The sequence below is a fragment of the Berghia stephanieae genome, chromosome 4 (assembly GCF_034508935.2).
Source record: "Berghia stephanieae isolate SIO BIC M18660-M18661 chromosome 4, UCSD_Bste_1.3, whole genome shotgun sequence".
NCBI classification, from domain to species: Eukaryota; Metazoa; Mollusca; class Gastropoda; order Nudibranchia; family Aeolidiidae; genus Berghia; species Berghia stephanieae.
This window is the reverse complement of record NC_088363.1, coordinates 84,059,981-84,087,480: the sequence shown is the minus strand read 5'-3', so window position 1 is coordinate 84,087,480 and position 27,500 is coordinate 84,059,981. Positions and strand designations below refer to the sequence as shown.

General features: G+C 35.5%; 2 protein-coding genes across 2 annotated transcripts in view; both read right to left on the bottom strand.

Annotated features, from left to right (window-relative positions):
- The window catches only part of LOC144971414 (P protein-like), a 35,644-nt gene extending 29,099 nt beyond the window's left edge, over nucleotides 1-6,545 (bottom strand). The window contains exons 1-3 of the mRNA XM_078912281.1: nucleotides 5,741-6,545; nucleotides 3,013-3,108; nucleotides 1,679-1,868 (exon numbers count right to left, since the gene is read on the bottom strand). Of these exons, the coding sequence (XP_078768407.1) occupies nucleotides 1,679-1,868; nucleotides 3,013-3,108; nucleotides 5,741-5,871 (417 nt within the window). The 5' untranslated portion in view covers nucleotides 5,872-6,545. The remainder of the gene's footprint in view (nucleotides 1-1,678; nucleotides 1,869-3,012; nucleotides 3,109-5,740) is intronic.
- A 14,335-nt stretch (nucleotides 6,546-20,880) lies between these two features.
- Nucleotides 20,881-27,500, bottom strand: part of LOC144971874 (sushi domain-containing protein 2-like) — a 37,781-nt gene continuing 31,161 nt past the window's right edge. The window contains exons 21-24 of the mRNA XM_078912949.1: nucleotides 26,697-26,824; nucleotides 25,940-26,066; nucleotides 25,093-25,179; nucleotides 20,881-21,008 (exon numbers count right to left, since the gene is read on the bottom strand). Of these exons, the coding sequence (XP_078769075.1) occupies nucleotides 20,960-21,008; nucleotides 25,093-25,179; nucleotides 25,940-26,066; nucleotides 26,697-26,824 (391 nt within the window). The 3' untranslated portion in view covers nucleotides 20,881-20,959. The remainder of the gene's footprint in view (nucleotides 21,009-25,092; nucleotides 25,180-25,939; nucleotides 26,067-26,696; nucleotides 26,825-27,500) is intronic.

Below are 27,500 nucleotides of genomic sequence, written 5' to 3'. Positions count from 1 at the left end.
CGCGATGGTGGTGAACGAATCGGCGATCTCAAGAAGTGGGTGAGAGAGGGATCTAGAAATGACTTTGGGTTTGAAACGAATATTTTTTGTGTTCGTGGATAGCTCACACGGTAGAGCCACGCTCTCACCTGCCAGGCGGAGTTGTCGTACCAATAAGGTCGCAGGTTCAAACCCCACCACCGCCGCGAAAAAAATTTTTTATTCTCTGTTGTCTTCTGGCACTTTTCTACTCACTTCATATCTTGTTGTTACCAACATAAGTGCCTGCTCCACTCACTTTTCTGAATTAAAAATTCACCCCATACACCGGAGCATACTCAATGTCTCAATCGTTTCTATGTTATATGTTTGTGATGAGAATATTGGCTTTTAAGCTTAACTGCTGGTCAAAATTACTTCGCGATGGTGGTGAACGAATCGGCGATCTCAAGAAGTGGGTGAGAGAGGGATCTAGAAATGACTTTGGGTTTGAAACGAATATTTTTTGTGTTCGTGGATAGCTCACACGGTAGAGCCACGCTCTCACCTACCAGGCGGAGTTGTCGTACCAATAAGGTCGCAGGTTCAAACCCACCACCGCCGCGAAAAAAAATTTTATTCTCTGTTGTCTTCTGGCACTTTTCTACTCACTTCATATCTTGTTGTTACCAACATAAGTGCCTGCTCCACTCACTTTTCTGAATTAAAAATTCACTCCCTGGTAAAAGAAACAACAATTTGTTGAAAGAGAGGAAGTAGTTGTTGGGGGTTGTGGTTGCAGTAGTAGTAGTAGTAGTAGTAGTAGTAGTAGTAGTAGTAGTAGTAGTAGTAGTAGTAGTAGTAGTAGTAGTAGTAGTAGTTTTAGTAGTAGTTGTAGTTGTAGTAATAGTTGTTGTAGTAGTGGTAGTTGTGGTACTACTACTACTACTACTACTACTACTACTACTACTACTACTACTACTACTACTACTACTACTACTAGTAGTAGTAGTAGTAGTAGTAGTAGTAGTAGTAGTAGTAGTAGTAGTAGTATCAGTGGAAATAACAATTGTTGTGGTAAATGTTGTAGTAATTTTATATGTAAAAGTAGAAGGTACTTTATATCGAATTAGTGCATTCTGTCTCGGCTAAATCAATGAATTTTGAGTTATCATTATATGTTCATGAAAACGAATAATTCCATATTTAGATTTTATTTATTTCATATCAAATAAGAAACCCAATTTTTGTGCTATGGCAAAAGAAATAATATTTTTTTATCTCCCAAATTTAAAGTTTCAGCATTTTCTTGAACAGCTTGTAAAATGTGAAATTACTTTATCATACCTCTTTCTATTGTTTAAGCTACTTTGTGGTATTGTGATAGGACACTCGCCTTGTGAATAATAGGCCCCCGGTTCGAATCTCTCTTTGTGCGACTCAAATTTAAGTCATTCAACAATTATCTTTCCTCACAGCTATTTACCGTACTCATGTGTAAACTAGATATCTTGCTAGTACAGTGTGGCCTCTGTAAAAAATTTAAAATAGATTCTTATCTTGTCCTAGATGCTATGTGTTGCTGTAGGCTTGGAAATCTTTTTGAAGCGCTTTGAGCCCATTTAGTGGATAGTGGGTCATATGAAAGCTCAATGTCTTTTTCATTCTATGCATGTGACAGGTTGACAAAATTAAATAATTGTCACAAATGAACACTTACGCAACATAAAACTGTGATCAGGAATAGAACGACAATCTTCAGGTGCTTGAAAAATGAGACAGGGGGGATCTTTCTACAGTTCATGTTTCTCAGGGTCATGGTGAGGCTCAGGCTTTTCTTAAGGCTGCTGGTTTGGCTGCTTTCTATCGTCTTGGAAGATTTATTGCCTGAAAAGCTGCTGATGTAGTGACTGTTGAAAAAGTAAAAAGAAAGAAACCTGTAGGCTAACTTTGGAAAAAATTGGTGATTCATGTTGACAATTAGAGGTTTGTTTGATGGGCCATCTAGATTCATTCACGGTGCCGTGTGGAAGGGCGTCATGTGAAATATATATAGTTTGTGACCTATCGTCTCACAACGGTATTATGTCGGAGTAAACAGGACTTTATATAAAACACACACACACACACACACACACACACACACACACACATATATATATATATATATATTTATATATAAACATTTGAAATATAATTAAGATAGTTTGACTTCTACAACGTTGTTATCGAGTTTTGCTCTCATCAGGAAGTGGAAGTGAAAGTAGATTGTTGTGTTTTCGTATTTTTATAGATTCGTGTTTATGGAGGTTCGTAATTACATAAGAGGTGTTTGTTTCTATGTCTGCATGAGGAAGTTAGTTAGTTTCTTCTGTTGAGTGTTGCTATGTTCGGTTTAGTGATGATGAAGAATTTTTCTTCCAAGCAGAGGTTGCAAATCTTAGAAGAGGGGGAGTACGACTGTGCTCTGGAGATGATTTTCCATGTGATGCTGTGTTGTATGTTTTTTCTTTGAGGTTCCAAATGTGTTCGCTTAGTGTGGTAGAATGTCGTTTGTGTATGTTTCTGAAGGAAGATGTATGCAGGTTGTATCTGGTTTTGAATGGACACTCGGTGAGGCCAATGTATGTTTCTTGTTTTGGTGTGTCTGGTCGTGTTACTGTGGCTTGATAAATTACGTTTTGAGTCAGGCAATTGCCGTTTAGTGGGCATGTTGTCTGGGTCCTACAGTTGCATTGTTTCTCTAGGTTGTTGCTGGGCTGATCTGGCTGTGATAGTTTTCGGTTATTGTTGGATGAAATAATGTTTTGTATGTTTGGCATGCAGGTGTATCCTATTTTGATGGTGTTTTTGTTCATGATTGGATGTAGAACGTGACCGGGAGGGAAGCATTTTTGTAGTAGATTGAAGAATTTGTTACCGATAGAAGTTGTCACAGTATAAGTCGTTATTACTAATAAGATCAAATCAACTATAACTCAACTTGTTATAAAAATCATACCCCTTCAATTCCAACTAGTTTATTTATTTTAATTCCACTGGCTCCATACTTACTCCGTGTCGGACCGAGTACTCGCAAGCAGTCTTGTGTTTTCATCAGAATTTGTGATGGACGTGGCATCTCCTCCTGATGCATTATCTTTGTCAGAACTGCGAATTAGAGCAACACGATGGAACGCTAGAAAGAATTATAAATCACAATCCTGAATGCCATACATACCCCTGACAATTATGGAACCTCAACAAATGTTTGTAAAATGAAATCCATATTGAAGAAAGCAGCCGGGGGTAAACTGCGAATGGGTAAGACCCCTTAGTCAAAATAAAGATATGAAAAAGTGCTTATGAAACTACACCATATAAAGCACAAAGCAAAAAAGAAAAATGCCAACAACACCCCCTCCCCCCTTTCCAAAAGATAAAAAAAAAATAAATCCAAAACTGAACCAAAAAAACCCCAAAAAACAAAGCAAAAAACAAAACAAAACAAAAGAAAAAACCCCCCAAAAATCAATCTTCTTCGTCTGTAGACCGCCTGATTACCGGTTAGGCGTGCTACCACTACACCGCAGATGTTACCCGATAGTTTTGACACTTTAAATGCCTATATTCTTCAGAAAGGAACGCACTTTACGCTGGGAACCCGCGCTTGCATCACACAACACAAACATTGAACACAAGAGGACGAAGACGAAGATTTGAGCTTTTTTTATATAGCGCAATATTACCTAAACGTGCTCAAAGCGCTTTACAGTCGTAGTAATAGTAGCATATGGCTACACTTCCAAATTCATTTCGTCAACCCAGCTTCGGAAGTCTTCCTCCGCCCTAAGAACTGTTTCATGTCCACCTGCAAGTCTCGTTACTGGACAGTGGAGGACGATGTGATCTCTGGTCTCTCGAGCTGCCTGACATTTCCGACAGGCATCTCTGTTCCCAAGTTTCAATCTGCACATAGTTGATGCAGTTATGCCATGTCCTGTTAAGAGGCGATTTGAGGAAACCCAGTATTTCCTGGCATTGTGGAATGCAGGCATTCTTTTGGTGGGATCTTTTATGATGTTTCATCCTCTTGGTATTTCCCTGCTTCACATTTCTCTCTAGTTCTCTTCCACGTTGAAGTCTACGATTTTTGTTCGGTGGAAAGGTCTTCTCGATTTGAACCTTGTTATTGAAAGTGCTCCCTTTATGAATATTTTTATAGATATTGTGGCTTCATCAATTCTATCATGCGTTCTTTGATTAGCGTCTTGTCTTGTAAGAATTGGCGATGCAATGCCGCTCAGTGTTGGGAGCCGCTGACTTGGAGTTGAGACATCCTATTATTATTCTCATTGATTCTCTTAATCGGATGTCAATGCAAAGGATCAGCACGTTACCATCGTAAAGGAGCTTGCACTCTGCCATGACCCTGAAGGTGATACCAGCCTAGAAACAATCCTGCCGGAGAAGATTCTGATGAGTAGCCAGACCAAGAATGCTCCAAATTGTCGTCCAGACAAGTTTCATCCTTCTCCTGGACCAGCACCTCCAACTCAATGAAAATGAAGCGCCTTACAAAAGACATTAGTGTAGCTCAATTTTTGACAATATCAAAGTGATAAGTTATGGACCTGGCACTGCTGTAAACAAACACATGAATAATTGGATATGAAACAGTGCCAGACAAAGCAAGAAAGAAAAATATATGAAAAATATAATCCCAAAGCATCAGTCTTCCTCGACTGATAATAATAATAATGATGATGATGATAATAATAAAAGGAATTATAATACCACTTCCGCAACTACTACTACTACTACTACTACTACTACCACTACTACTACTACTACTACTACTACTACTACTACTACTACTACTACTAATAATAATAATAATAATAATAATAATAATAATGATAATGATGATGATGATAATAACAATAATAATAATAATAATAATAATAATAATAATAATGAAAATAATGATGATTAAGATGATACTACTACTACTACTACTACTACTACTACTACTACTACTACTACTACTACTACTACTACTACTACTACTACTACTACTACTACTACTACTACTACTGCTACTACACTACTACTACTACTACTACTACTACTACTACTACTACTACTACTACTACTACTACTACTATTACTACTACTACTATTATTACTACTACTACTACTACAACTACTACTACTACTACTACTACTACTACTACTACTACTACTGTTAATACTACTACTAACTACTACTACTACTACTACTACTACTACTACTACTACTGCTACTACACTACTACTACTACTACTACTACTACTACTATACTACTACTACTACTACTACTATACTACTACTACTACTACTACTACTACTACTACTACTACTACTACTACTACTACTAACTACTAATAATAATAATAATGATAATAATATTAACAATAATAATAATAATAATAATAATAATAATAATAATAAAAATAGTAGAAATAGTAGTACTAGTATTAGTAGTAGTAGTAGTAGTAGTAGTAGTAGTAGTAGTAGTAGTAGTAGTAGTAGTAGTAGTAGTAGTAGTAGTAGTAGTAGTAGTAGTAGTAGTAGTAGTAGTAGTAGTAGTAGTAGTAGTAGTAGTTGTAATAATAATAGTAGTAGTAGTAGTAGTAGTAGTAGTAGTAGTAGTAGAAGTAGTAGTAGTGGTAGTAGTAGTGGTAGTAGTAATCGCAGTAGTAGCAATAACAATAATAATGATGATGATGATGATGATGATGATGATGATGAAAAACTTACGGAGTTTTTCGTGGAGATCTCACCCTGTTCGGGTTGATGTGAATAAAAACAGAAGTTTCGTCATTGGAACCAGAGTGGGCAATGCCTAATGCTGAATGAGAACGTTTTGATTTGAAACTGGCCATGTCCATTGGAGAAATGAGAGATACAGACGTGGTCAACGAAACACTTTCTCCGGGCACAATTGAAGATCACTTTTAAAGTCAAGATGTTTTAATGCCAAAGTTGTGTCAATGCATTGAATTGAATAGCCGTGTTGTTATCCGTACATTGTGTATTATGAGCGCCATAAGCAGCATCCAATACAAACACTGTAATCCATTTAGATTTTGTCTTTATAGGTAGAATGCGCTTGGCCAAGGATTCACAACATTGCCATCGAAGTATAACGGACAACACACAACGCAGTGTATTCATGAACTTTTATAGTCTGGTTAATACAGTTTAGTGAGACAACTCACAACGCGGAGGCAAAAACAATACAAAGCCTGAGTGCGTCATCTTCGAACTATTTATAGCCATTGATTAGAACTATTTCTAACCCTTACAAGGAACAAAGGATAAAATTTAATTTTGATCCCCTCACAGATATTAATGATAAGTAGATCATTAAAATGGATTACAATAATCAACTATTGAATTCAATAGTTACTTAATAGATTGTCACGCCTTTTCAAGTCGTCCCTGTTAGAAATTAAAATAACAAAGCTCGACGATTTTGAACAGTTCCATTGAATCAATCTTCTTTATTCATATTTATATATCATGTCAACTCACAAGTAATGTCATCAAAACATCTGAATAGCTATTTTTAGAACTCAATATATTTTACATATCAACAACTTTAATAGGTTATCATATCAATTGATATTATCATAAGGACTTGGGATTGTTTTTGTTTTTGATAGAACGATATCTTATGATGTCATTACAGGCCGGGTTCTGGTTTACTCTACTTTACTCTGATCTAGCAATAATTCTGTCACACAAGGAGTCAATGTGAAAAACAATACATCTCAAGAGTCACAGGTTCTTTACAAATATTAGATTTCAAGTAATGGATAATTAATTAAATAAAAACTCGTCGAATTTTATCTGAACACACCTGATACTCAATTATTTTTTTCTGCTTTATTTTTTTCCCTCTGGAAAATTATGTATTCACAAGTTTGACCATAAAATTCGTCCTTTCAAATATCTATCGATTTAAATGAGCCTGATCTTAGCAAAAAAAACTCTCAAACTAGGGAGCCCGCGAAGTCCAAAGTGAGAGTTTTTGCCAAAATGAAGATGAACCTGACACTGAGGGCTGAATGTTAAGTCTGAGTGACAAGTCATTAATGATTGCTTTCATTGAAGTCAATGATCAAAGTACCAGATACTGTCATTGACTGAAATTCTAATCATTTAGACTTTCAGCCGAATTTCTTGTATAAAGTTCAACCAACACACGACATGGACGGGAACTTAATGTTTGGATAAAATCAAGGTCGCCAATAAAGGGTAAATGTAAAATCCCACATCCTGAGGAAAACCAAAAATCTCTAACATCCTCGATAGAATCGTAAACTTCACGAAATGACATCAGGCATCCCAAATAATCAAAGTAAGTCTCAATTGATAAAGCCAACATCACGCCTTTGAAGTAGATTCGATAAATTCGGACAAAATGACATTCTGTAAATTCCTAGACATCAGCCGACGCAAAATCAAAATCGTTGAGACCCAGAGATAGGTTGCAAACTGCAGATACGAATTCACAAGTCCGATGTAAAAAAAAAGAGGAGAATGAATTATTTGTTACAACTGGGGAAAATTTGCGTTAGTTTGAATTTTATTTTTCAGCTTTCAATCAGAGCAACAACACTTGAATAACTCTTGGGTAATCCAACTAGTAAATAAGTACACGACAGATGCTATGGGTTTTATTTGATTGCCTTGAATTACTATGACTAAATTGTATATGTTACATTATTATGTTATGATCATTATCAACGCGGTTGGAAAAAAAACAGTCTACAAATAAACGGACACTCTGACTTATCATTCTTATCCATTATCTTTGAATTTGACACAATGCTTCAAATTATTCGAACTGCTCGGCAACAGATTCAAAATATTTCTTTCTTTTTTTTTTCGTCTGAATTTTTTATACTTCAAATATCGGCAAGTTAAAACAGCCCTCAGTTTGTCAAAAACTCACAAATATGAAAAGTCAAAGTTAAGATATTTTGACAAATGGAAGATAATTAATGGTAAATTTGAGTAAAAAATATTATTCTGTCCAGAATGAAAAGGCGTTATCTCATTGTACATTAATCTAAATAGACCAATCAGACAATTATCATCACAGAGTACAACATACATCCAAATCAGATAGATCAATACATGATTTATTGACACACCAATACGGTGTGTAGTCATAGCCTTTGTTATCTCACCAAGTGGACCGACTACGCCATTGTGCAACTAATCACCATCTTAATTACCCCGGTGTGTCATCATGAACACCTGATAGCCAAACTTATTCTTCTTCAAGGCAATTTTCCCCTGCCGTATGTTATGTACCAAATATATTAGATTCAGTAGTCAATACTAACTATGCATATTTGATTTGAGTTTTAAATTGCTTGTTGATAAGATTTTTCTTTTTGACTCTTTGTCAGGTTTAAAATAAAATCGAACCCCGCCTTTTAAGAAGTAATTCACTGTTTAGATTTAAAAGTACATTCGAAATGGTGCAAATCTTCGAGTTATTTGAAAATTAAGATTTCTAAAATGATTGATGTAGAGTCATGTCAACTCTCTCCTAACCAGCAATTTTCAGAATTTTACCCGAAACGTCATACCCACCCAACACAAAAATACAGTTTTCAAACAGAAAAGTAACGAGTATATTCTATGATTTTTTCTCAGAAAAATGAGCTCTGCAACACAATGTCAAATTTTTTAGCTAAATAAATAAAATTAAATTAAGCTTTTATATAGCGCAATATCCACTTAACGTGCTCAAAGCGCTTTACAAGGGGTCCCTGGCCAACAGCAACATTTGACATTTAGGACGGGACATGACGCCTGTTAGGTGATATTACAAATTTATTTTCGGACAGAGACAACGCTGTTAACGACCAGGTACTCATTTTACACCTGAGTACGGTGAGAGAATGTTCGTAAAAAGCCTTCTCCAAGGATTCAATTATACGCCGAGCGAGGCTTGAACCCATGACCTTCCGATCCGAAAGCGAGCGTCATACCACTAGACCGCACAACTGTAACAAACTGAAATCAGAATAAGAAAACTGTTGGTTGCATTGTAACAAATGTGACGATTTTCCTATGGGTGGAATGGAGAGGGTTAAAGAGGAGCTGATGAAAAACATTGCTTTTTATTTAAGCTGACCAATCAAAGCAAGCACTTTCTGACTACACGTTTTGTCTTGCTGGGATCGGACTCCGTCGTTAATCTCTGACTAGTTACGGGTACTAGGGTACGTCAAAATATCGACACGATAGCAGCTGCTGTCAGATTCAGAAAGCTTCGAAAGGAAAATACGCCGGTTACGAATGACAGAGGCAAAAAGGGTACTGTTGCCATTGACACTGGCTTTGAGATATTTGAATAAGTTGGGGATTCTACAATAACTAATGATGCATTGAACTTGAAGTTGATTACTTCCGGGACAGCTTTTGAATGGACCCTTTTAAGAAAAAAACAAACTCCCGTCAGGGCCCCGTCGTCACTCGAGAGGAAGACCCTCTGTTGTTTTCACAGAAAGAGGGAGACCATTAATTGTCCTCCGCACTTTGCCTAGGCATGTAAAAGTAGTGAAGTTTGTGCCTCTGAGGTCATTTCATCTCAGCTCATGTCCCGTCGACCATCACCACCACCACAATGCCAATGTCTTTCATCTGTATGAAAGATTCGAGATTCTGAGCGTTTTCTGCCGATTTAAGACAATTCAAAGGCGTTTTCAACGTCAGAAATTACAAAAGGTGAAACCGTTCAGATTCTGTCGCCTGGGCATTTGTGAACGAATATTGCTTAACCGTCAACGGTCGATCACCCTTGGAGTCCATTGGAGAAAATTGAGGCGTAATAATTTTGCCAAGAAAACAGAAAAAACGAAATTACCTGATGTGATGCTCGATCCGGGTCCTCCCGGGTCATGATGCAATGGTTTAATCATTCAAAATCCGCTACAAATTCCAATGCTAATGTTTTTTTTAAAGAAAGTGGTCCGTTCGTTTAAAATCGGTTGATCTAACAAGAATTTGTCGAGAAAAATCCCCTAAACCTTCTTAACATTTTTGTTGTATTTTATTATACCATGCCATTTAAGCGGGCGATCAATGATTCGGTCCCCATCTGAACAGCCAAAATAAAACCATAGCTGATAGAGAGTAATACCAAAACAAAGCTCTGCTTTAATGAGTATTTTACCCATTTTGGGGTTGCTTGTTTCATTCTATTTTATTTCAATTCTATTTGAACCGCGTTTATCGAAAATAATATAGTCTATTTGATTTAAGATGATTATCTATAAAATCATTGTATTCCTCTAATTGATAATTCTTATAATAGGGCGAAATGCTGAGTGTTCGATTACTGTGCCCCGATTTGACCGACCATGACACGATGTCAATGCATGTGTAGTAGTGACTATACACGGGTAATGAGATAATAAGTATGGAAACCCTAAGGCACTACACACGGGATCAAATCATCACGCGTTAGGTCGTATTAGTCTGCCTGTACACAACAGCCGTTGTCAGAAACAACTCATTTTAAGGATTTGGACCAGAAAACTCGTCTTTCAAATGTCGGACGATTAAATTGACCCCCATCTTGTCAACAACTTTCAAACCTGGGTCTTCAAGAACTTGCCCTTCAAACATTGAAAGACAAGTTTTCTGACCATTTTAATGTATCTTTTTAGACTTCGGCATGTTCCGTTCTATTCTGACAACACTATTTCCCAATCCAGTCACAAGACTTTTACATCCATTATCGGTCACATAACATGGCTCTTAACTTGTCAAAAGAATCAAACCTGAGGATTTAAATTTCAATGATGTTTAATACTACTACTACTACTACTACTACTACTACTACTACTACTACTACTACTACTACTACTACTACTACTACTACTACTACTACTACTACTACTACTACTACTACTACTACTACTACTACTACTACTACTACTACTACTACTACTACTACTACCACTACTACTACTACTACTACTACTACTACCACTACTACTACTACTACTACTACTACTACTACTACTACTACTACTACTACTACTAACAATAATAATAATAATAATAATAATAATAATAATAATAATGATGATAATAATAATAATAATAATGATGATGATAATAATAATAATAATAATAATAATAAATATATAATAATAATAATAATAATAATAATAATATAATAATAATAATAATAATAATAATAATAATAATAATAATAATAATAATAATAATAATAATAATAATAATAATAAAATAATAATAATAATAATAATAAATAATAATAAAATAATAGACTCTTATAGAGCACGGTTTCCTCAGCCATGAGGCTCTTGTTGATTTACATCAACACAAAACAATATAGAAAGTAGATGACATCAAGAAAGAAATGTTTTCAATGATTTCTTGAACACAGACAATGATTTGGACGTTCTGTGGAATGGCGTTCCATACAGACGGACCAAATTGAGAAAAGGACCTTCCCTTTTTATATAAAAAAAAGATTTTTCTATAAAAAAGGAGGGTACTTCTGTACGCTTTTGTACGAATGCGTGGGATCGCCAAACGGGTGGTGTCATTGGAGGAATGCAAAGATTGGGTTGTCGAATATTTCTTTAGGAGTTCTCTGAGGTAAGGAGGGGCAGTAGTTTCCTGCCATCGATAAACCATTACACTTGTTTTGAATTTGACCCTTTTCCCAACAGACAGCTACTGGAATCTTCGAAGGAGAGGTGTGGCAGAGTCAAACCTTGGCTTTCGAAAGATCAATCTAACAGCATTATTTTGGACCTTCTGCAGCCGCCTGAGCTTATTTTCAAAGACACCAAACAACAGCAGAGCATTATAATAATCCGGTTTTGAAAATAAAAGAGAAACACATTTCTTGGTAACATCCTCGTTCCAAAATCTTCTGTTCCCTACATACATCACCTCCGTTTTGTCGTCATTCAACCTGAGCCTGTTCCTACCAATCCAATCCTTTACACAGACTACACATTTTCACATGTACTTATGACATTTTGTAAGTTTTTAGTACATACAGATCCAAACAATTGGGTGTGATCAGCATATTGGTGGTAGGACAGGCCAAAGCCCCTGATAACTTTTGAAAGTGGATGTATGTAGAGAACAAAAAGCACAGGTCCAAGAACTAACCACGACATTTCAAAGGATTTTGACCGGACTTCAAACTATTTACAACTACAATTTGTCGTCTATCTAATAAATAAGATTTAAACCAACTGAATGACGTACCGGAAATGCCGAAAGTTATTTCTAAACGTTTAACAGTAGGTCATAATCGATAGTGTCAAAAGCTGATGATAAACCAAGAAGGTTAAGAATTGTGCAGGAACCCTTATCGATGATTTGAAGAAGATCATTTGCTACCGGGACGAGAGCAGTTCCGGTCGAGTGGTTTTCTCTGTAGGCAGACTGAACGATTTCTTCCATGGAATTTATTTTAAGGTGAGCTAGAAGTTGATTTAGGACCAACTTTTGAATATTTTTATAATAAAAAAGAAAGGTTAGAGACAGGGCTATAGTTCTTTTTAGGCTTTCTTTGTAAAGATTAGCTTTTTTAGCAATACTGTAGATATCAGTCAGGTACGAGACCCAGTTTAAATGATTTATTCATGATGAGAGTGTTGGATACTGTAGATATCAGTCAGGTACGAGACCCAGTTTAAATGATTTATTCATGATGAGAGTGTTGGATGGTATTAATTCGTTTATGCATAATTTCAAAATGTCGGTTTAAGTCGGATCTATCTCACAGATTTTCGAAGCAACACTCTCGCTGACTTCAGCAAGCTGTGAGAGACCTTCATCCGTTAACAGTTTAAAATTTGCATCTGAAGGATAAGTTTCTAATTCATTTCCGATCAACTGAATTTTTTCTTTAAAATATTGGCCAAAACAGGTGGGGAGGTAATCTTTGGAAATTTCTGTTGGAAAATGTTTTTCAATTTCTTTACCTAGTAGTTAATTTGAAATCAGTAAAAAGCCCTTTGGTGACGTCACAGTCGAAAAATTTCGTATCATAATAGCGTCGTTTAGTCAATGCATTTGTATAATATAGGAATTATTTTTTTTTGTTTATTAAATATTTGTCTGGTAGTTGAGGTTTATGTCATTGTCGTTCCGATTTTTTTTCGTCGTATTTTTGCTTTTTTATGTCTATGTATTATCATGAGATTAGAGTTCGTATTTTTATTGATATTGTTGACAGAAGATAAAAATTCGGATCCTTCATCTGTAATGACATGGTCGATGTTCTGGCAATCGTCATTCATTGATCCGGTCTCGTGCTGAACAAGTTCACAATCTGGTAACAAGTCATGACAAGTTTTTGAATTCGTTTTCGATTTCATTAAAATCAATATTAAAATCACCAAGGTAAATGTTGGTTTTTGTTATTAATTGACTGGTTAAAGATAAGAACTCTAAATTCAAAGATAGAATCGTTACATGACAAATTTTTCTTTTCACTTTTCGGTGGTCTATAAATGCAATGAAATATAATTTGTTTTAAATTTTGAAAACGCATTAAAACCCCAGCGTATTCAAAAGACTCGAATAGATTGTTTAAAATTGATATTTTGTCATGAAAGAATGATGAATAAACAATGGCTATTCCTCCACCTCTTCTGTTTAGACGGGAAAAAGATTTGAATTTGTAACCCATTGGCATCCTGGCCTTCATAATAGGTTCGTCACATTGATGGTTAAGCCATGTCTCTGTTATAATGAGTATGTTAATGCGATGGTCTTGGATAATGTCAATTCCGTCTTGAGTTTTGTTCCGGCATGATCTTATATCCATATGGCCAACGTTAATAAATTCGTACTGTGTTGTCAGTTTCCTCAATTGTTGATATCACGGGAGAGGGTCGGTGTCGTAAAGTCAAATTATTAGTAGTATTTATAACAATTAGGTTGGATGGGGGTTGTAATGCTGATGATAACGACGTGACTGCGAGATGGTGGATGTGTATCGGACTTGAGATTGTTTGACATGTTGAGGTCATCTGAATCGTTTGGTGTTTGTGAAGTGAAAGTCTTGGGGTCAAAATGAAAGAAAAAAAAGAAAAATACTTAAATAGAATAAAGATATCAGAATGAAAAGAAAAAACAAACAATGTCTCAGCCCAAATCTTCCACAATGAGACTATCTACTATTACGTATCAGACCCAGCAACCCAAACAATGCTGTTTGTACAGAGAAAACTATGCAAATGTCTATCACTTTCATAAGGGTACGTTTATAACATCGACAGCTAATGGCCAGCCTCAACCCCTACGACTTAATAATTTAGGTCCGAATACAATACGAGATCCGATTTCTACATCATATTAACATACTGCCGTGATGATATGCACGCCCAACACGTGATATGTGCGTCAGTAACTAGTGTTGTAAATATTATATATAACAATGTGAAATTGAATGTAAACTTCAAATTAATTACGAAAACAGATAAAATGGACGTTTCGGGTTTCCCCTTTATCAACAAAACAGGATGTATGAAACACTACTACCACATTATCTCATTCGTCCATATTATCTGTTTTCGTAATTAATTTGAAGCTTACATTAAATTTCACATTGTTATTTATTTCTTCGAGCTTCGAGCAGCAACATTTACTTTAAATATTATATAAAAAACGGCACTTTTACCCTTTCCACTTTTGATTTTTTGTCTCTGTAAAATAGGACTACTCCCTTGGAGCCGTCATTCAAAGGGATACTAGAATTGATCTCCCCTTTCCAAGGACCTTTCTGTACAAATATTGGACATTTTGGCAACCTAAAGTCACACGAATAATACCAACTCAGTTTGCTTTACTTGCCACGTTTATGTTAATAAAAGTTGTGATATTTATTGTGGGTTCCAAAGTCTCACATAACGATGATTCACATATTAAAGTTTTATTTGAGTAAGAACGGAGTTTATCTCACTCCAGTTATATTTCGGTAGGCTTAGAAAACCTTTACTTTCTAATATTAGATTATTATTTCTTGTTGTTTGTTGCTTTAGGTCTCTTCCAACACAATTGAGGTTATATGAGAGACCGCTGAAACAAAAAAACAAGCAATCTAACAAAAATAGTACAAATGTAAATCAAAATCATAACCTAAAGATATCATAAGCTAAATTATAAATAACCAAGAACAAACAGGCAGAAGATTTACAGAAAAAAAAATATCCCCTGTCGAAAATACAATCACAAACCAAAGAAGCAGGATAGGCTAGTAAAGAGAAGAAGAAACGACATCACTATCGGATCGTACACCCATGCGAACACCATAGGTATATGATTCAAGGGTGATGCTCCCATCCAACCACCCGCAGATTATTATTTCTTTCATAGTCTTCTCTTTGAATTCATTTCAAATAAGTGAATACTTTACTTTCTGTCACGCAGCCACTTATTATAAAAGCGGATTGGTTTAATATTCCTCATTCACTTTTCTCAATAACCTATGCCCTGACGGCAAGACCACTCCACTCCTCATATCATTTATATTTAAAAGATTTATAGCTTGGTGGAAAACTTCAGTATTTCATTCCACTATCAAGATGCCAGAGCTTCATCGGTCACCTTTGCCAGCCATAAACTGTCGCGATTGCCGTGTCCGCATCTTGAAGAAAGAATCCGCTGTCTGGAAGTAGAACCTCACACGTCCGTACATCATTATCAAGATCACAGAAGTGACGTAATATTGTCATGTTATCATTTGTTACTGTGATCATTATTTATTTATAAGAACTTTCATTTCATTAAATTTCATTTTTCTATATTCACATCATCTTAAATCAATTCGTCATTTGTTCATTATTTTAAAAGTAACTAGTATATTCTGGGTGCCTTATTTGTCACATTCTTATTTTCTGAATGTAGTCGAGGTAGCTCTTGAGCGCTCGTAAGACCATGACACAAAGATCAATGACGGTGACAATAAGAATATTCTGCCATGCAATAACAAAACATTTTTTTTCTCATTTCAGTCCAAATAGTTTTAGTTCACAAAAGATTATAGATAGGTCAAGATGGGTCCCAACCCAACTTGTCAAAGAATGAAATACATGAGAAAAACATGAATAAACCTTTGAAGTCTAAGGTTTGATAACCTTTGAAAAGTTAGGGATCATCTTAAAAATATCAACATTTGAAGTAAAACAGTTCTGGCAAAAAATGAAAAAAAAAGCTATTCTACTATAAGCAATATTGATGTGATCTGCTTTTCATAAAATAAAGCAGATAAAAGAGATAAAACAAGGCATTAAAACACACACACACACACACACACACACACACACACACGCGCGCGCGCGCGCATACACAAACACAAACACTAAACATAGAAAAGCACACAATAATTTCAATGTATCTATTCTTTATATAAAAATAGTTTTATTATGATCAAGAAGTTAACATAAAAATATGGAATGTAGGCACCAATCAACATGAAAGCATAGAAAATGAAATTTGATATAAACATTTATGAAGCTAGGTCAAAATTACTCACAGTTACATTATCTATGTCTGAAAATCATTCCATGGGAAAAACCAATTTCATCGAGTACAATGTGTCAGTATGATTGATTCTCTCCAGACAAACTGTTATAAAAAGTAATGAAACACGAATTTCTCCCATAATTTGCATGAATAGAACCACAGACCAAACCATTTTCATCAAGAGAGCAGTTGTAGCGATGCGACTCGGGTTTGGTCGAAACGCGATCCCCACGCTATGGTTGCTGTCATGGTTATGCAATATGAGCACAATCAAAATAAACAGGTTACTTTTATAATTAAAAAGGAATGCATGTTGCAGAAAACTCCAATATCTGTAAAACTTAAATCAATAACCTCTGCCTAAGTTTCATCTCAAAATAACAGGGTTAGGTGTAGAAAGGGGGCGGGGGGGGGGGTGCCTCAATGTGAGTATATAATAAACTTTCTTTAATCTGAAATTATGTGACCAAAAGACTAAACACTGGATTTCAAATCAAAACCATCAACAGTTCCAAGTATTATGCTATAGCGTTCTAACTTTGCCAAGATGAGGGTCATTTAAATCGATCGATATTTAAAGGAGAGTTTTTTTGGCCAATTTTAAATACAAGTTTTTTTTTTCCAGAGTACGGGAGTTAACCGGTAAAAGCAAAATTATGGGGGAAAATACTTGAAGAAAAGAAACCACATTCATTGCAGTGAATAGTTGAGTCCTTGGAAAAAGGCTCTTTTCTAACATTCTCTCACCTTGCTGAGGTGTAAAATGAATACCTAGCCGTTAACAACTTTGTCACTGTGGGACAAAAATGCAACATCGCATGATAGGCGTCATGTCTCGGCCTACATGTTAAGTGTTGCTGTTGGCTTGGGAAAACTTGTCAAACGCTTTGAGTACGTCTAGTGGATATTGTGTTATAAAAATGCTCATATTTTTTGTTTATTCTAATTTTAATCAAGGTAATGGTAATCATAATCTTAAACTTTCAATTTTATTTTCAGTCCGGATGATTCGCACATATCTAATACCTTTGGGAGTGGAATTTAATCGTAAACCATTGTCATGCCGTCGTTCTAACAATGAAATCATTTATACCATTGTACACTTTTAAGATCATGCAGTCACTTTCTCATAAATACTTTCTTTCATTTGAGTAGAAAGGGTTTATTTCCTTTCTCGATTCGGATGGTCCCAAAACTTCTCCAATCTCAGATTCATTTACTGTCTTACTCTGTAAAAAACACGTTTTGGCCAGAAAACTCGTCCTTCAAATATCGATCGATTAAAATGACCCTCATCCTGTCAAACACTCTCAAACTTGGGACTTCGTGAAGGACGAGTTTTCTGGCCAAAATTTGAAAAACGTGTTTTTCCAGATAACGGCAACTGTACTTGACTGTAGAGGCTTCCTGGCCAAAATGTAGAAAATTGTTTTTCCATTGTAAAAAGTATTTATGCATTTGATGACCATAATAATGAGAAAAACATCATATAACAAATTGACTACTTATTCTCGTTATAACAGAGTCGCAATGACTTGGTTGACAAAATGGAGAATAACAACAAGGGGAAGCAATCGATACAAATAGTAATAGAAAATTGTTATAGCGGGACCTACAATAATTACATACAAAGATCTTATCAACAAAAATATTTGGATACAGATTATAAAACATATACGGCCAGATAAGCGAAATGGAAAATAAAATCAAAATCAAATTCACAAAACAATCTAGACATTCCACCTGGTCTTTATTAGTCAACCAATGGCTGCCTTTGGGATACCATTATCAAAACCCACAGGTTGTTGATTCAAAACAAGTCTCGGTTTAAAATCTTTGAAACTTTAGGGTCTAATTTACTGATATTCAGATTTGAAGAATATTGTTTGCGACTAAAATAAAAATGGCAACAAATAGAATATAATTTAAAATAGCGTTATAATTCAACAAGTATAAATGAAAAATAAACAAATCATAAGATTAAATCATTATAGAAAATGTAATCATTTTTGTCAAAAATGCCATCTTCTTCCTTCTTCTTCTTCTTCTTCTTCTTCTTCTTCTTCTTCTTCTTCTTCTTCTTCTTCTTCTTCGTCTTGGTCTTCTTCCATTTTTTCCGACACCTACTTTTGCTCCTCCTTCTCCACTGTCTCCTCTTTTCTCATCTTTATCTTTGTGCAATGCATTTCTATCATTATCAGCGTCATCACCATAGCTATGATGATGATGATGATGATTATCATCAACATGGTCGTCATCATCTCATCATTATTATCATCATCATTGACAGCATCAAAATGAACATTGCTGTCAATACTACATAGGGATGGTGCTCATCCTAGGTTAGTAGTCTAAACTATCTTTAAAATATTAACATTAAGTTAGTTACTCCAGTCTTTGGAGTTGAGAAAGATGGATACCAAATGATATTTTATTCAACTTATGTTGCACTATTTGTAATTCTATAAGGTTTAAACCCGTCTACTTGATTTGAAATTGCGTTTGTTGGTTTACATCATCATCAACATGTTTACCGAAATTCATTAATGACATGAACAATAGCTGTCAACATTGCACATACTTTGGTTATCGCCGTGTCATCATCAGTTATACAGTGAACTCCAGCATCTGTCAAAACGTATTGATCTATGTAACATATAGCACTGATAAACAACAGATTGATGAACAATGTAAATATTAAATATCAATTTGAGATGTATCGTTTACCCTCATGTTAATTGTTGACATCTGAAACCTAAAAAGAAATATTTAAATCAATTAAAAAGGCAAACAGACAACAAACAAATAACAATAATCTCAAAAATCAAACGATAAAATGAAATAGATTCTTTTGTTTTTCCCATATCAATAAAATACCCATCCCCAACCCCAAATAAGAATTGAAAGATTATTTTTAAAAACATCTAAAAAGGAGTAAGATTTTTTAATTAAAAAAAAAACTGTTGGGAGAAAAGGTTGTGGCAGCGACAAACACACACACACACACACACACACACACACACACACACACATCCCCCCCTCCCCCGCCCATTTAAAAGATCCTGCCTTTAAAAGAAAAAAATGTTGCAAACACATCCTGTATTTTATATCCATTGTTCACACTTGCATTCTTTTTACTACATTTATACTTGGCAAAGTGCTATGATTCCTCTGTGTCCTCCTCTTTTCGCCGTCAAATGTTTCACTTATTACAGAGGAATTGTTTAGGGATATAAATGTGATATTTACTCAGAATGATAAAAATGTAGCTGCATGCCCAGCCCCGTCTCCATCATGTTTAATATTGGGCTGGGCCAGACGTCAACAATTCAATTTAAAGTAAAAATGTTCAGAATTACGAAAAATGGTTCTGTTAAATAAATCTTGTCGTCTCCTTTTTTAGTTTAAGTAGTATTCAGAACAATGAGATCAATGGAGCCGGGGTTTATCCCGGTTTCTGTAGAAATTAAACAGACAGCAATATTAAATGTATTGCCTTTCTTTTGGACAGTGCCCTCGTCCATCGCAACTCGTTTTTTTTTCTTTCTGCCAGATGTTACAGACGCCTTTTAACGATTTACTGAATGGTAGAAAGAAGAATGAGAATGAAAATCCAAATGCACCGGGGCCTAATTTGATCCCTTTTCTTGCGAGGCGAGTGCGTGTCACCTGACTTTTCAGACCCACCTTTAAAAATTCAGACTGATTTAACTGGAATTTCATTATTGTAGCTTTAAGATGGGATTTTCAATGTCTGGTGATCGCTGGTATTACAATATTGACATGGGAGATCACAAAATAATTATGAAAAATATAACTCATTAAACAATTAACCGTTGTCAACCAAACATACACTCTCTCTCCATCAAAAACAACCTCCCCCCACCCCCCACCCCCCACCCCACACACATATATACACACACTTCCTTATTCTGACAAAACATTTTTGAAAAATTTCGGCCAGAAAAATTTGACTCCATGTATCGATTGATTGAGATGACTTACAAGTCAAACACTCTTAAACCAAAGACTTCTTTCAAAATGATTCTCATTGTCTTATCCATTGTCTTCTCGGTTTTGACAAATTAGAGACCATCTGAAAAAAACGATATTTGAAATAAGAGTTTTCGGGCCAAAACGGGCAAAATGAATGGTTAGAGTAAGAAAGCACACTGACGTACACACTGACAACAAAACGAACACGTTAAAAGATTTTAGCCAGAAAACTAGTCCGTCAAATAACGATTGATTCAAGTGACCCTCGTCTTGTCTAAATGTCTCAACCCTGGATGGAAGTCCCAGGTTTGAGAGTTTTGGAGAAGATGGGGGTCATTTTAATCAATCAATTTTTCTGGCCAAATTTTTTAGAATGTATTTTTTCTGAGTACGGCAATACCGTCCATACTTTCACTCATGAAGACTCCATCAGACAGCGCTACTTGTGCGTGCTTCACTCCTCGGCTTGTAGACAGGTCTGGACAAACAAAACATGAAAATAATGATAATTCAATTAACGGTCAAATTCTCCTGATCATTTCACAAACAAATTTAGTCCAGTTTAAAGAAAGACTGAATTAATCAGGCCTCATCCAAAGTGTAACAATGAAAATATGGCAATGAAAGTTAAAATTTTTGACCCAAGGGGGACACTAGTTCCATACAGCTTGATCTAATCTGAGTCTTAAGGCTGTTAGTGCAATGCTTTATCCACTGGGCATCTCTCCCTCTAGCATTTCACCAATAGTCTAGTACGAGATTTAGGCTGACAGACAGGGTAATTGAAGAAATTGGTAGAAAAGATAATCTATTTGTCTCTTGTGGTTTTGCCCAGCAATTAGGTTATAATTTGGATTAAGAAATCAAGGCTTGAATTTATAATAAATATGCAAATGTAAACGTTTTATATCAACCAATTGGAAATAAACCAAGTTATCACATGATATCATAAATATACTACCTTTGTACTAAAACGATCATTAATGTTCTTGGCAAGAAGATCCTAGTGCCCAGTCATCAACATTTTATGCGCTTTCTGATTGGTACTTTTAGTTGTTAATTTACGAAGTTTGTTGCCGAGCAATTCTCATTTACCAAGTGGCAACCAAACTTTGTTTATCGGGATCTTATTTAAAGCACAATATAAGATTCTATTTTATCTGCCCTATACAAGAGTACACGAGCACACAATCTACATTATTATAATAATAATAATAATAATAATAATAATAATAATAATAATAATAATAATAATAATAATAATAATACTTTATTGCATCCCAAAAAGGAAATTTTTTGTACAGACGTGTTATAATTTACACATAAGATAAAAATACAATGGAAATATGATGTATATATATAAAAAAGGAGCAGCTCTATAACCAGAGCTGCGCTTTATAATATAAATAATTTCAACACTGTAAAATAGTTAAAACTGTCACTATAAATTGAAAATTGAAAAGATTGCAAAACAAATAAATTAATAAATTAATATTTATATTTTTAAAAAGTAAAAATGAGAAATAATTATATAAAATGATTATTGCTTGTTGTTATAAAGCCTAATACTGGACGGCAGAAAAGATTTTCGGTGTCTCTCTGTTTTCGTTGAAATAGAGAAAGGGCGACCACTTCTTTCTGACATAATAATTGATGGTCTTAGTGGATGATACTGGTCATTTAATATTTTAGTTATTTTATTTATACAAAATTCCTCGTATAAAAGATCTACATCGTCAACATCATTTATATAGCGTTTAATGGATTTTTTAATATTTGAATTTATTTTGTTCCTTTCCACTGCTAAGCAATTGCCTCCCCAAGCTGTTATACAAAATGACAAAACACTTTCGATTACTGCTCTATAAAATAATGTGCAGAGGGTTTTATCTATTCTAAACTGAGAGAGTTTTGATAAAAAATATGTACGTCTGCACATCTTATGCCTAATTATTTTCAAGTGTTCATCCCACTTGAGCCTGTCATCAATCGTTACACCAAGGTATTTGTAGTGAGGAACTCGCTGGACGAATTGGTCCTTTAATTTTAACGGTTCTATCGGTTCCTTCACTCTCCTAAAGTCAATCACTAGCTCCTTTGTCTTGCTTATGTTAAGCTCTAGGTGGTGGGCATCACACCAAGACACAAATCTATCAATTTCTTGCCTATAAGCCACTTCGTTGCCATTTGTTATGAGGCCTTGAAGAGCGGTGTCATCTGCAAACTTTATTAAAGGTACACTCAGGTTTTGACTTCTACAGTCATTCGTGTATATTGTGAATAATACAGGGGACAATACACAACCTTGAGGAGCGCCAGTATTTGTAGTTATACAGGAAGATTTGTTTTGCCCTAATTGAACATATTGTGCTCTCTCCGTAAGAAATTCGAGCACCCAAGCAATTATATACTTGTTTAAATTCAGACTAGTCAATTTTTGAACAACCAACTGGGGTTGCATTGTATTGAACGCTGAAGAAAAATCTGCAAAAAGCAATCTGCAATAGCTCCTAGCGTGATCTAGATGCCTGTAGATGTTGTTTGTAAACAGCAAAATGGCATCCTCTACGCCACGTCCTGGTTTGTAAGCAAATTGATGACTATCACTCAATGGCATAAACTGATTCCTAATTTTAATAAGAACAAGTTTTTCTAAAGATTTCATGACTATTGAAGTCAGTGCAACAGGTCTGAGATCGTTCATAGTTTCAAGTTTTTCTTTTTTTGGAACAGGAATAATTTTCGAAGTTTTCCAAATTTCAGGGATTGAAACGCATTGGAGGGACCAGTTAAAAATATGTGTATAAATGGGGGAAAGCTGGTGGGCACATTCTTTTAATAGTTTTCCTTTCAATCCATCCGGCCCAGCAGCCTTCCTCTCGTTTAGTTTCGAAAATACGAATCTCGTTTCCTCTTCACTGACCTCAACAGCCATTTCATCTTCCAAAGCCCTGTCTAATTTATGTTTTTCATTTTCAATATCAAATTTGTTTGCTGTGTCGAAACGTGAATAAAATTTATTTAAAGTTTCAATTTCGATATCTTCTGATATAATCGTGGGCTTTGGATTATAGTTAACAGCAGTTTTAAGCCCCCGCCACGTGTCCCGTATATCCCCAGAAGAAAAGCATTTTTCAATTTTATTTTTGTACTTATCTCTACAACTAGATATTACCCTCTTTATCTCTTTTTGTTTTGTTTTCAGATCTTTTTTGTTTCCACTAGTAAAGAGAGTTTTCTTTTGGTTCAATAAAAGTTTTAGATCTTTTGTTATCCAAGGCTTATTGTTAGGATAATATTTTATTTCTTTTTTACAAGACACTAGCTGTTCACAGAATTTTAAATACTCACTCACACAGTCATTCAGCTCATCCACACTATCACATGATTCGATAAAAACATTCCAGTCAGTGCATTCAAAACAACCACGCAAATCTTCACACACACTTCCGTTCCAGATCTGTACACTTTTCTTTACTGGTTTTACACGTTTAAAAACAGGGCGGTAGGTGGGGAGTAGCAAGAGCATGCAGTGGTCAGATAAACCTAATGGGGCACGGGGTAAACATTTATAACTATTTTTAATATTACACAGGAATAAATCTAATGTTTTTTTGTCCCTTGTCTCGCAGTCCACGTATTGATGAAGTCCCGGGAGAGTAAAATCGTTACATTGGTTAAAATCGCCAGTGACCATCAATACGGCATCGGGTGACTTAATTTGAATGTCCTGTATTTCTTTCCTCAAAATATTTTTCGCTGTGGTGTTGTCTGATGATGGTGGAATGTAGACGTTGACGATGATGACATGAGTATATTCCCGGGGTAGGTAATATGGTCGTGACGAAACAGTAATAAATTCAATATAATCGTCACAATACATTTTCTTTATCTGACAGTTATTGGGGTGGCACCATTTGTTGTTAATATATGTGCACACCCCACCCCCAGTTCGTTTATTTACATTAGTCCGATCTCCTCGAAATAGTAGGAATATTGTTCAATATTAAAACATGATGATGGTATGTGAGGAGATAGCCAAGTCTCTGTTAACGCTATTATGGAGGCTTGACGATAGTCACTATTAAAACGACACAGTGAAAACAGTTCATCAATTTTATTTTTCAGTGATCTTACATTACCTGTCACTACACAGGGTAAAAATGGACGAAAAGGCCGTCTGTTAAATTTTGTTTTTATTCCTCCCTTTCTCCCCCTCTTTCTTACTTTAATAAACGATGTGTCAATAGTGGGTGGTGGGGGTGACACGGGTTGGAGGGATCGGAGAGTCTCTGGAGTATAAGTTATCGATAGGCTTATTTTGGCAGTAAAATCACAGGCTAAAACACCATTTATGCTTATAAATATACTAATATAAAAATCAGGAACAATATATACTTCACATCCATTTTGAATAAAAATTAGGCTTAAATTCCGACGATTGAATGATAAATGAATAAAAATATGTGTAGAAAATAGGTAAATATTCACAACACGTCTGTTGTCGCCGGAAGCCAGCGCCATGTATTGTATTATTGTAATGAAAGATATCTAAGACTTACTTCCTGTCTTGAGACATCATTGGTTCTTCTGTGCCTTCCTCGAAGTCTTGGTCTTTTCTTACTCTCTCTGTCGCTCTAGGCTTTTGACTGGATGGAGAAAGTGGAAGATGTGATATGTAAGTGAGTGGTGGTGGTAGTGCTGTTGTTGTTGTTGTTGATGGTGGTGGTGGTGGCGGTGGTGGCGGTGATGATGAAGATGATGACGATGAGAAAGAGGAGGACGAAGTGGATGAGAAGGAGGAGGAGGAGGAAGAAGAGAAGGAGAAGAAGGATAATGGTGATGAAGATGTCAGTGTCATCAAAAAAAATAATAATGCTGAAAACTTATATAGCGCTATAACACCGAGACACCAGACTCTAAGCGCTTAAGTTACAAATTACTTTGGCTGAAACATACCCATTCACACACACAAGCACACATTGATTTTATAAGGCTAGTTTGTCCTGTTCATTCCCATATAATATGGGTCTTTGTTTGGAAGATAGGGTTGTGGGGCGTGTCTTTCAGATGTTCACACTTAATTTTACATTGTCCGGTATTGGTGTTTGACCGATGAAGGTAGATTTGGGTTTGCTCTCATGTATGTGATAAATAACAATGTGAAATTGAATGTAAGCTTCAATTTAATTACAAAAACAAATAAAATGGACGTTTCGGGTTCGAGCAGCAAAATTTACATTTCTCATGTATGTGTGAAATGTGCGTCTTCGTCACTAGGGGATTATTTATTATCCAATGAACACATTGTGGTTATCGTATGTCCGTAAAATGCCATATTGATATTTTCCACTTGCGACAATGATAAGGCGGATAATGAAGATATCATGATTGGTGATGATTACATACACTTTTCGGGATCCCGAATTTCTCTTTTTCATCACTAACACAACGATGATAATAGCGATGATGATGACAACAACGACAGCGACGACAATACCGATAATCATACCCATGGCAGCTTCAGTTTCACCCTCTGGGAACAAAAGAGATAACAATCAATTTGATCTGGTAGCACAAATGAAATTCACTTGGGTTAAATACAAAGGAAGATAGCAATGACTGGAGTTTGTCCAGTTGCTTAATTAGTTTATTTGTTAAAAATCGGATGTATCCATGTACTGTTATGTTTTATAGTAAACTTAAACGATTAGATATACATATTTTGATAATGATGTAAAGTATTCATTTCTCTTGCAAATCTATTCAGTACGTATCAAAGCGCCTATTATGATCCAGAATGATGTAAACAAAGAGACGATTTCCCAAACTATAAAAAGCAGGTGAGGCATTCAATCGTGTGCTACCAATTTATGTGTGGTGTAGTGTTGTGTCACTCGCCTCACGAGATGTAGATCGAACGTCTGGATCCCAATGTGGGCACCTGAAAGATGAGTTCTTAGAAAGAGTTCTTGATTCAATTTTCTTCACACGCACAATCAGGTGTTAAATGAGTGTCTGAAATGTCTCTTTTATAAAGTAAATTAATGGCGCCTAACAAGTCCTATCTCTTCGGTGTATCTCAAGGCTTGATGCTCCTAATAAAATGATTTGAGAATATTTAGTGGGATATTGAGTCATATACAGCCTTGCGTTTTTCTCTTACCTGAACATACGGTGTACGGTTTGGGAACCCAATGGACCATGTACTCCACTTGCTGGTTGTCTTTCATCTTACGTCCATAGTCGTCACGATCCTTCTCATCTGCCTCTTCCAGGCGCTCTTGGATGCATCTTTAAAAAGAGTAACATAATGTACCATTGTAGAAAACGGTAGGGGCTGCCTGAAGCCGGTGGTTGCGAATATACTAACGAAAGAGTGAAAATGGAGAGGCTTCGCATGGGAACAAAACGGACAATGGACGTTTCTGGCACAAACCCTTCGTCAGTTAATTTGTGTATTGTTGTGCTGACGAAGGGTTTGTACCCGAAACGTCCATTGTCCGTTTCGTTCCCATAACAATAGTTAAGATTTCCCCCGCTTGTTAGTTGTTTTTAGAGCCGCTAACTAATTAAGCGGAATGCAGCAATTGTTTTTTCTTTTTTGAATATGACATTTTTCCATATCAAAGTACTTCCGCAATTTCCAACAGACCTTGCAACGCAATCGCTGATGTTAGACAAGGGGTCAGAAATAAAATCTACACTGCGCTGGGATCGATAAAGGTCCTTTTGGTTTGTGAGACAAGTGCTCCACTAAATGAGCTAGAAGACCACATATCTTCTTGTATTTTTTTGACGTTTTAAGAAAAGAAGGTATATAATATAAAGAACAGTTATATAACGACTATAAATAATACCTTCTGTCGTCACAAAAAATAGACTTGTAGGACGATTATTTTAAATCATAAAAGGAGGCGGCCGTACGCGATAACAATCTCAACAATTGTGTATCATACAGTGCTGACCA